This window comes from Solanum pennellii, chromosome 7 (genome assembly GCF_001406875.1).
Source record: "Solanum pennellii chromosome 7, SPENNV200".
In the NCBI taxonomy this organism is placed as follows: Eukaryota; Viridiplantae; Streptophyta; class Magnoliopsida; order Solanales; family Solanaceae; genus Solanum; species Solanum pennellii.
The window spans coordinates 8,398,564-8,409,402 of NC_028643.1; the positions used below are offsets into that span (position 1 = coordinate 8,398,564).

General features: G+C 33.0%; 1 protein-coding gene across 2 annotated transcripts; it reads left to right on the plus strand.

Annotated features, from left to right (window-relative positions):
• The first annotated feature begins 2,011 nt into the window (after positions 1–2,011).
• LOC107025744 (plasma membrane ATPase 4) lies at positions 2,012–9,192 on the plus strand. Of its 2 annotated transcripts, XM_015226495.2 has the most exons (11): positions 2,014–2,244; positions 5,117–6,358; positions 6,445–6,549; positions 6,633–6,942; positions 7,029–7,267; positions 7,361–7,393; positions 7,490–7,571; positions 7,655–7,815; positions 7,906–8,079; positions 8,322–8,504; positions 8,580–9,192. In XM_015226495.2, exons 1-11 carry the CDS (start codon positions 2,194–2,196, stop codon positions 8,856–8,858), a joined length of 2,859 nt encoding a protein of 952 aa, XP_015081981.1. In that variant the 5' UTR covers positions 2,014–2,193; the 3' UTR covers positions 8,859–9,192. The 2 variants fall into 2 exon arrangements, with proteins under 2 accessions (XP_015081982.1, XP_015081981.1); XM_015226496.2 differs by lacking the exons at positions 8,322–8,504; positions 8,580–9,192 and adding an exon at positions 8,274–8,314 and having other exon boundaries at positions 2,012–2,244; positions 7,906–8,113.
• The last annotated feature ends 1,647 nt before the right edge of the window (positions 9,193–10,839 follow it).

Genomic DNA, 10,839 nt, shown 5'->3' on the forward strand with positions numbered 1-10,839 from the left:
AAAACAGCGGTCTTGCAATTAAAAAATACATAAAAATAAATTAATTGATGAGTAAAAGTTGATATTTTAATTAATTTTATTTTGTGAACAAACTCACTAGTTTGATTATAATTTACATGACTCTCCTCTCTCCTAAGTTTTCAAAGAAAGGCACAAAAACCTAATAATATGTTGATTTGGATTCTAACTTTCACTATACAAAAAAATTTGAATTATCTTCAAAGATATAATAAATAAATTACTTATTTATAATATTACAATTCGTAAAAATGAATAAATTCTTGCGGCAAATAACATTTCATAAAAAAAAAGTCAATAATCAAATCTTTTCTCAATATTTTTCCAATCGAGTTTATCAGTGTAATATAAATTATCTCCCATATAATCTATGAGTTTACTTATTATATATCTAAAAAAAAATAGCAATTTGAGAAAATCTTTGTGAAGTAAAAGTTGATGGTTTAATTAAAAAAAATAGTTATCAACTTTTAATTTGTCAACAAATTCACTAGTTAAATTATAATCGACGTGACTCTCTTCTTCCCTTATCTTGAATGTTTTCAAAGAAAGGCACAAACACCTAATAAAATGTAATTTGGATTTTAACTTTTACTATACAAAAGCAAATTAAATTATCCTCAAAGATAAATAAATAAATTACTTATAACCCGTAAAAATATTTAAATTAATGTAGCAGATAATATTTCACAAGAGAAGTCAATAATTGTATTCCTGTTAATATTTTTTCAATCGAGTTTTACCACATTGAACTAGTGTAATATAAATTATATTAATTTGGTAATAAAAAAATAAAATTAAAAGGAAAGAATAATATAAATAAAGCAAGATAAGAGGCTAAATAAGTGCCCCAAAATGATGCAATTCTTGGACAGAGCTAACAGTCAGTCATCCATAAATAACGCAAACGGAAGTTGACAGGTTGAGTAAACTATCCGGAGGGGTATTTTAGTCAACTTTTTTTTTATTATATGGCCCGGCCCCACCCACACTAGCTACCCAAATTGGACGACGTTTTAAGGCAGTTAACACAACTATCATACGTAACATAAAGAAAAATAAAATATATATTACACCATGTTATTTCACACTTGTAACCATTTATTAATGGGAAAAAAATATATTAATATCAAATTTAAAAATTGTTAGAATTGTTGAGGTAGTGGGTAAAATCATAGGAAAAAACACTTAAACCCCCAAAAAAGAAAAATCATTTACAAGTTTATATCGATCCATTACTTTAATGTCTCTGCTTTTAACTATTAACATATGTTTATTACTTAATATCATTAAAATATATATATAGAAATAATATTTCGATATATATATATAACATTAGAGAGGAACATGTAACTGAATACGCTGTTCAATTATTGTTTAATACAATCATAATATATAATCTACTGATATCAAGAATGAAGAAGCAGTGGTTCATCGAATAGAACAAAGAGTCAGTTGCATAAATTACTTGGACGGTGAGTCCATTAAAGGGTAAATATATTAGATTGGGTTAAAATTGAGTAAATATTTTCTTTAGTGGATTCAGTTTATGTAGTTTTCCCTAAAATCATTTCATTTGAATGAAGTTGCTCGGTATCATATTCTTATAACATATTTTTTTAACTTGTAAATAACAAATTATAATTAATTTTATAAATTAGAATATATATATTTGTATACATTAAGAGTATATGTATTGTATATTAACATAAAAGTATTTGTATAATTAAAGTTAAAAAGTGAGAAAGAGGCGTATTGGTATTGGTATGAAATAAAAAGGCATAGTCAGCCCAATAATTTTAAAAGAAAACCCTAATTTAATCCAGACTGGGACAATTCACAATACTTTACTAAAAAAATAAAATACCCATTTAATCAAACCATAACTCTTTTTATTTTAATTTATAAAATAAAAATAAAATGAAAAGTCAGAGAAAGCAAAGGCAAATAGAAATAGCTGAGGGGGGACTGTCTCAGTATAAAAAGAGGGCAATCCCCCAAAATCTTATACCTCACAATTTCTCTCTTCACAAAGAGGCCTTAAAAACCTCTCTTCATTCCCTTCCGCCGTTCTCAATTTTGCGATCGATGAGTCTCATTATTCGTTATACTCACTGAAATCAATCCGTTTTCTGCTTAATTTTGTATTGACTTGTTTGCTGCTGGTTTACCGACATGGCGAAAGCTATAAGCCTCGAAGAGATCAAAAATGAGACTGTTGATCTGGTGAGACTCTCTTCTGATTTTATGTTATTTTTTATTTGATTCAATGAGATCTCAATTCTCCATTGAAATTGAGTTTTTTTTCTCTCTGATTTGCTTGTTTGATTAGAGTCCTGTTTTAGTTTGATTTTATGGATTTCTTTTTTTGATTAAATACAAATTGAATAGTATGAGAAACGAGATGCTTTGCTTTCCAGTATAGCATACTTGTTTTGCTGAACATTTTCACTTTTTTATAATTTGTGATTTGTGTATTCTGTTGAATTTATATACTCTATTTAAGTGTGTGTGTATTCTATTATGTATTTCACAGAATATAATTTGTCATATGTGTAGACACGATTTCACATGTCGACCGACTATTTAAAATTAGCAAATATGAACTGTACAATAAGAAGAAGACGAGGAAATTCAATATACTTTATTATTAATTATAAAAAATTATCAATTTTAATTTTGTATTTACTCTAGTTATAACTCTTCCCCTCCTAACTTCTACCTGGGTTTTATGGATCTGTGTATAACATCAGCATATGTATCATCTGCTTTGTTTGCATGTTGTATATTGCCAGTTTTTTTTTCCTGAAAAAAAATTATATTGTAATAATTTTCATATAATGTTAATTATCGAATATTATGATTTATTCAAGTCACAAATGCTAGTTTTATGATTTTGCTTTTTATTCTGAATTTAAAGATATATGGATGGTTGAATTTTAGATATATCGAGGATAAAGTATTTGATTTTGGCTTAATTAATTTAGATAAACTTAAAAGTATAAAAGGTGAAAGAAGTACAAAATATTTAAATGTATTCGGGAAGATTGTTAATTTGCCTTTTTCCTGGTTTATTAATTACGTTCACAAAAAGAGTCTTATTCCTTTTTTTAAAAAAACAAAAAAAAAAAATTCACGTGTTTGTTGGTTAGGATGATCTGTCATAGCACGATAAAGACAGAAGTAATATACTATCTCTGTGCAATAATAATTTTCTATTTTAGTATTTTGAAATGTTTAACAATATTTGTTTAAAATTAATGAATAATTTTATTTTTTATTTATAGTTATTTTTTTATTTACATTTTTCAAGTATTTAAATTTTAATATAGGAAAATTACCTTTTAGAAATGAGAGAATAGTAAGCAAGAAGTAACACATACAAAAAGAATTATAGTTATATCATCAAAAAAGTTGAGAAATCAGATTCGTTTTTTATGCCCAAAAGAGTCTTAATCATCAATTTGAGCATCTGATTCTACAGCTTCATGTTTCGTCATAGTAGGCTAAACAATCATTATCATACTCTGTTAATGGAACACTTTTGCAAGTAAAGGGACAAAATCAATTTTAATACACTTTTCTCAACTATTGAAAATGATTTCTAATTTGTAACTATTATTACTTTTGAAAATATGATGTTTTTTTAATATGTAAGATCAATTCAAATTGAAGCATAAGATTTGCTTGACAGAAAATTTACTGGATATGTTAATATTATTGTAGTTTATAGAGGTTAAATCATGTCTTTTAGTGAAAGGTTGTGTGTGATTAATATTCGATGGAATTTTTTTGTACTTTTTCCGTGGTACCCTGCACTTGGTATGGTGTGGATTGTAGTGATTTGGGAATTTCAACCTTATTAACGGCTCTGACTCATTTGTCCAATTTTTTCTGCCTACCTTTTCCCTTAAATAATGGCTCTGACTATAGACTGCTCACACCTTTCTTGGATTCCACAATTAGTTACTATTCTAATTAAATTAACCCCCAAGTTGCTCTAAATTTCAAAGATGCCCTCCTTTAGAGTAGGCGGAGACAACGGTGATAGCGCGTGAAACACACGCGAAGATGCTCCATGTGAAATGGCGAGTTGACCCTTATCCCTCGTTATTGTGCTTCTGTGATTGGTTGTCAATTCAAGGCCATTGTTTGAGGGTTGGAAACTCCACTTTTTGGGGTCCACTTTTGATTGGGACCCATAAAGTGGAAAGTCAACTTAAATGACTCACACATCCATATGACTTTTTTGTTTATTCATGTGAATTACAGGTATAGAAAAGGATACTTTAACAATTTTATAAAATAAAATAAATATGAACCATTGAATCTATCTACACAATAATTATTGTCAATACCTACTTGAGTAATGACTCTTTGTTCGTTGGGTTAATGATGATAATGGTGTTTAGTTTTTATGGAAGTGTTTAGACCTGTTCTCATTTCCTATATTAGAAAGAGAACTTTCCACTTGTCTTTTTGTAACATACAACACATAGTCCCCACTAATCGGCTCTAGGGAGGATAAAATGTATGCAAACCTTACTCCCTTACCCTTATAGATGAAAACATGTTTTTAAGAGAACCTTGGCTCAAGTAACTCATGACAANTCCTCATTTCCTATATTAGAAAGAGAACTTTCCACTTGTCTTTTTGTAACATACAACACATAGCCCCCACTGATCGGCTCTAGGGAGGATAAAATGTATGCAAACCTTACCCCCTTACCCTTATAGATGAAAACATGTTTTTAAGAGAACCTTGGCTCAAGTAACTCATGACAAAATTAAGTCATATCATATCATGAAATGGACCTAGTATAGGACTTGATAACTTGAAGTACACGAGTTTCAATAATGTTCTTGAATGTGTTCTAGACCTCTCTGGTTAATTCAGTTTAACTTTCAAAACGAAGTTACAGATGAAGTTGTCTAGCTTATGTTGGCACAAACATTGAAATAGTTGTAACATATTGGCCTTTGTCATTTTATATGGATTGAACTGAAAATCTGGACTTGGTTTATGTAATTGTGGTGTAAAAACAATTTGAAGATGAATGATTAGGCTAATTTGGCTATTTGGCTGTTGAAATTGCAGGAGAAAATCCCCATTGAAGAAGTGTTTGAACAACTGAAATGTTCACGAGAGGGTCTGACTTCGGACGAAGGAGCCAACAGGCTTCAAATCTTTGGACCGAACAAGTTGGAAGAGAAAAAAGAAAGCAAAATACTGAAGTTCCTTGGGTTTATGTGGAATCCTCTGTCATGGGTTATGGAGATGGCGGCTATCATGGCCATTGCACTGGCTAATGGAGATGGGAAGCCCCCAGATTGGCAAGATTTTGTTGGTATTGTTTGCTTGCTGGTGATCAATTCAACTATCAGTTTTATTGAAGAAAACAATGCTGGCAATGCTGCTGCAGCTCTTATGGCTGGGCTTGCTCCCAAAACCAAGGTTCTTAGAGATGGGCGCTGGAGTGAACAGGAAGCTGCTATTCTAGTGCCTGGTGATATTATAAGTGTCAAGTTGGGAGACATTGTTCCTGCTGATGCTCGTCTTCTTGAAGGTGATCCTTTAAAGATTGATCAATCTGCCCTTACAGGAGAATCTCTTCCCGTGACAAAGAATCCTGGAGATGAAGTTTTCTCTGGATCAACCTGCAAACAAGGTGAACTTGAAGCTGTAGTCATTGCCACTGGAGTTCACACTTTCTTTGGCAAGGCAGCACACCTTGTTGACAGTACAAACAATGTTGGTCATTTCCAGAAAGTGCTAACAGCCATAGGAAACTTCTGTATCTGTTCCATTGCTATTGGTATGCTGGTTGAGATTATTGTCATGTATCCAATCCAGCACAGGAAGTACAGGGATGGAATTGACAATCTCTTGGTGCTCCTTATTGGTGGTATTCCCATTGCTATGCCTACTGTGTTGTCAGTCACTATGGCTATTGGATCCCATAGGCTCTCCCAGCAGGGTGCCATCACCAAGAGAATGACTGCTATTGAAGAAATGGCTGGAATGGATGTGTTGTGCAGTGACAAGACAGGTACCTTGACTCTTAACAAGTTGAGTGTCGACAGAAGCTTGGTTGAAGTGTTTACTAAGGGAGTAGATAAAGAATATGTGCTCCTCCTTGCCGCAAGGGCCTCTAGAGTTGAAAATCAGGATGCAATTGATGCTTGCATGGTTGGCATGCTTGCCGATCCAAAAGAGGCACGAGCTGGTATCAGGGAGGTGCATTTCTTGCCCTTCAATCCAGTGGACAAGAGAACTGCTTTAACATATATTGACAGCAATGGCAACTGGCACCGTGCCAGCAAGGGAGCTCCTGAGCAGGTACCTAGGTTCTCAGTTACAATTACATTGGCCTCCTCTATATTACAATTTCTGCAACCTGTTACTAATATTATAATTTGCATCAGATTTTGGACCTATGTAACTGTAAGGAAGATGTCAGGAGAAAGGTTCATGCAATGATCGATAAATACGCTGAGCGTGGGTTGAGGTCACTGGCTGTAGCTAGACAGGTTTGTAATACTGAATTTAAGGTTGCAGATTTTGGTCTGGAATAGATGTACATTTGTCAAATCGTTATTTAACTTGTTTGCAGGAAGTGCCAGAGAAATCAAAAGAGAGCGCTGGAGGTCCATGGCAATTTGTTGGATTGCTACCCCTCTTTGATCCTCCCAGGCATGATAGTGCTGAGACCATCCGTAGAGCTCTCAACCTTGGTGTAAATGTTAAGATGATCACTGGGGATCAATTGGCTATTGCCAAGGAGACTGGCCGTAGGCTTGGAATGGGAACAAACATGTACCCATCAGCATCTTTACTTGGTCAAGACAAGGATTCAGCTATTGCTTCACTTCCTGTAGAAGAGTTGATTGAGAAGGCAGATGGATTTGCTGGAGTATTTCCTGGTCAGTGTCAATCTATTTTGTTGGAAGTATTTAAAACTACCAAACCTTAATCTAGATGATGACTGTTTTCTTTTCTTGTTTGACAGAGCACAAATATGAGATTGTGAAGAAGTTGCAGGAGAGAAAGCACATTGTGGGAATGACTGGTGATGGTGTGAACGATGCTCCTGCTTTGAAGAAGGCAGATATCGGTATTGCTGTTGCAGATGCTACTGATGCAGCACGAGGTGCTTCTGATATCGTGCTCACTGAGCCAGGTCTAAGCGTTATCATCAGTGCTGTGTTGACCAGTAGAGCTATTTTCCAGAGGATGAAGAATTACACAGTTAGTAAATCTTAAATTAATATATTCCAGTTGAGACCCCTAATGTTTTAAATATCAAGCCCCATTAATTTCGTTCAACTCTTGTTTTGACAGATATATGCAGTTTCCATCACAATCCGTATTGTGGTATGTCCCAAGTTGATATTAAATGTGATAAAGTCAAATATCTCATTATATTATTTGAAGTTTTGAGTTTAATTGCTTGTGTTTTCCTCTCTGCAGTTTGGTTTCATGCTTATTGCTCTAATCTGGAAGTACGACTTCTCTGCATTTATGGTTTTGATCATTGCCATCCTAAATGACGGTAATGTCATATATACGAATCACAAAATCACGCAATCACATCGTACCTCATTTGCAAGAGACTAATACACTTTTCTGGTCCAGGAACCATTATGACAATCTCAAAGGATAGAGTGAAACCATCTCCAATGCCTGATAGCTGGAAGTTGAATGAAATCTTTGCAACTGGTGTTGTTCTTGGAGGGTACCAAGCATTGATGACTGTTATTTTCTTCTGGGCGATGCATGACACTAGTTTCTTCACGGTAAGTTTCTTGATGCAAGACAGTATGATTCTTTTACTATCAAATAATATTTTGTATAATCATTTCTAATGGTGTTGTGTCATTATATAGGACAAATTTGGTGTGAAGGATATTAGGGAAAGTGATGAAGAAATGATGTCTGCTTTGTACCTTCAAGTGAGTATTATCAGCCAGGCTTTGATTTTCGTGACCCGTTCACGAAGCTGGTCCTTCGTTGAACGCCCAGGAGCTCTGTTAATGATTGCTTTCTTGATTGCCCAACTGGTAAGTTGTTGTACTTGGTCGGCTAGTATTATAGATATCTCTTTCGTAGTTCATGACTAAACTTATGAATTGGATTGTGCAGGTTGCCACTTTAATTGCTGTCTATGCCGACTGGACTTTTGCAAGAGTCAAAGGATGTGGATGGGGATGGGCTGGTGTCATCTGGATTTTCAGCNGGTCGGCTAGTATTATAGATATCTCTTTCGTAGTTCATGACTAAACTTATGAATTGGATTGTGCAGGTTGCCACTTTAATTGCTGTCTATGCCGAGTGGACTTTTGCAAGAGTCAAAGGATGTGGATGGGGATGGGCTGGTGTCATCTGGATTTTCAGCATTGTTACCTACTTCCCACTTGACATAATGAAATTCGCCATCCGTTACATCTTAAGTGGAAAGGCTTGGAATAACTTGCTTGACAACAAGGTAAACTATACTGGCCAACTTTAATTATTTCCTTGGAACACACAGTAACTAACTAACGACTTGGGGTAAAAACAGACTGCTTTCACCACGAAGAAAGACTATGGAAAAGAAGAGAGGGAAGCTCAATGGGCACTTGCTCAGAGAACTTTACATGGACTTCAACCACCAGAAGCGTCAAACCTGTTCAACGAAAAGAACAGCTACCGGGAACTGTCTGAAATTGCTGAACAAGCAAAGAGAAGAGCAGAGATGGCAAGGCTTCGTGAGCTGCACACACTCAAGGGTCATGTTGAATCAGTGGTGAAGCTGAAAGGTCTGGATATCGAAACGATCCAGCAGCATTATACAGTTTAAGAAAGATAATCATGATACACACAAGAAAAGGGAATGGCAGGCTCTGATAAATCTCATGTTAATTATTAATTAGAGAAGAAGAGAGAGACAAGCTTTTGGCCTTTAACCACATAAACAAAAAAACATTGTCTTTAAGATAAAGGGGGAAAACATTGTCTTGTGTTATCTTTCCCCCCTCTCATCTATTTTCTTTAACTTCGTTATGTTATATTTTGAAGCACCACCCATTGAAAGGGATTGTGTCCATGTTTTTTCCAAAATTTTAATGGTGAAGTGACATTTCCTTGTAACAACAGTTTTTTCTTACAATTTCCTTCACCTCTTTTTTTCTTCATTTGATGTCGACGATAACGTCTCTCTCTCTCTCTGCTTTTTTGCACATTCACTGTTGTATGTGACCCTTGATGAAAATAATATTACTCAAACACTAAATTTCTTTTTCTCTTCTAACTTGTTTGTTGTTAATTAAATGATACATTCATTTCAGTGCATTCTAATAATATCTGCATTTCTACGACTATTATTCAAGCAATCAAAAGTTTAAGATTTCAATGCATCTTTTATATATTCACAGTATCCTAAATTTCATCCCTTTGCATGGCTATTTACTACATTATATAATTGAAACAACTACGCAAATTAATATCCATTTGTGTGGTTCTTATCACTACATGTGGATTTGCTTGAAATGTTCTTTGAAACAACTATTATTCAATCCAAAAGTTCAGATTTAAATGCATCTTCTTAATATGTATTTGTTTGAAAAACTCTTTATTATTCAAAAGTGAGGATTTCAACTTATTCTAATAATATCTACATTGTCCTAAATTTCATTCNTTTTCTTTGAAACAACTATTATTCAATCCAAAAGTTCAGATTTAAATGCATCTTCTTAATATGTATTTGTTTGAAAAACTCTTTATTATTCAAAAGTGAGGATTTCAACTTATTCTAATAATATCTACATTGTCCTAAATTTCATTCCTTTGTAATATCAAATGCTATATGTATCACAAATCACTAGTTCCAAACTGACTTTTTTCGTTTTGAGAGAATTAATTTTAATTGAAAAGGGAAGAGCAACATGTCATATATGAAGTCCAAGTTTTATTAGATATATAAAATTTAATTTTTTTAAGTCAATATTTTTTCTCATAAACATGAAAATTCAAATTGTGAAGCTACAGATTTTTTTATCCAATTCTTATTTACAATCTTATCAAAATGAGCAAATCATAGTTTATAAATAAGATGTCGGAACATCCTAAGGTGCGGACTGATAGATAACATATCTTCGTGTTCCTTCTATAATTAAATGTTTCCGCTTACAAACTTTTAAATACATATAAAGATTCATGTCAATAATACTAGTAACTAGTTATTCTTTATTATAATCCTTTCACATGATGCAAACAATTTCTTCACGCTCAACACAGAATTTTCTTAATAAAATTTTTGAAACAATGAATTTTTTTAATATATAAAATACAAATTTATGGGTCAAATTTCATATTTGAAAAATTACTTAAAAATCATGATTTCAGATTTCAAATCATGATTTTTGGACAATCTAAATTTCAAAATTTGGATATTCAACTGTCTATCTGAAATTATGACTCCATATCATAGATTCAAATACAAACTTAATTGGAGTTGTAATTGGCTCTTGGTTTGTTAATGGGTTCACACAATAAGTTTGTGATTTCACTTTTGGCCTACAATCGCATGAGCAAATTGAGTAATTGACTCCTTGGTGTTCACAAGAGACAATTATATTTTTTTTAATAATAATAAAGTAGGTGCACAAATAACTTTATCAAACCTAAATTGTCATTTTGAATGAAATCATGAACAAGTAGATAGGAAAGAATCCATCAAAATAGTTTTTAAAATTAATAAATTTAAAGGGTTTTTTCTATATTATCTTCATATCTTTTTTAGATATCCTAAAATCTCAAAGACCAATGTAATCCTGCCAGCT

Bases quoted from the DNA above. Each gene is read 5' to 3' on its own strand.
- LOC107025744 (XM_015226495.2), top strand. From the start codon at position 2,194: ATGGCGAAAGCTATAAGCCTCGAAGAGATCAAAAATGAGACTGTTGAT. The intron at 6,550-6,632 runs GTTTGTAATACT...ACTTGTTTGCAG, and splicing joins CACTGGCTGTAGCTAGACAG to GAAGTGCCAGAGAAATCAAA. The intron at 7,394-7,489 runs GTATGTCCCAAG...TCCTCTCTGCAG, and splicing joins CCATCACAATCCGTATTGTG to TTTGGTTTCATGCTTATTGC.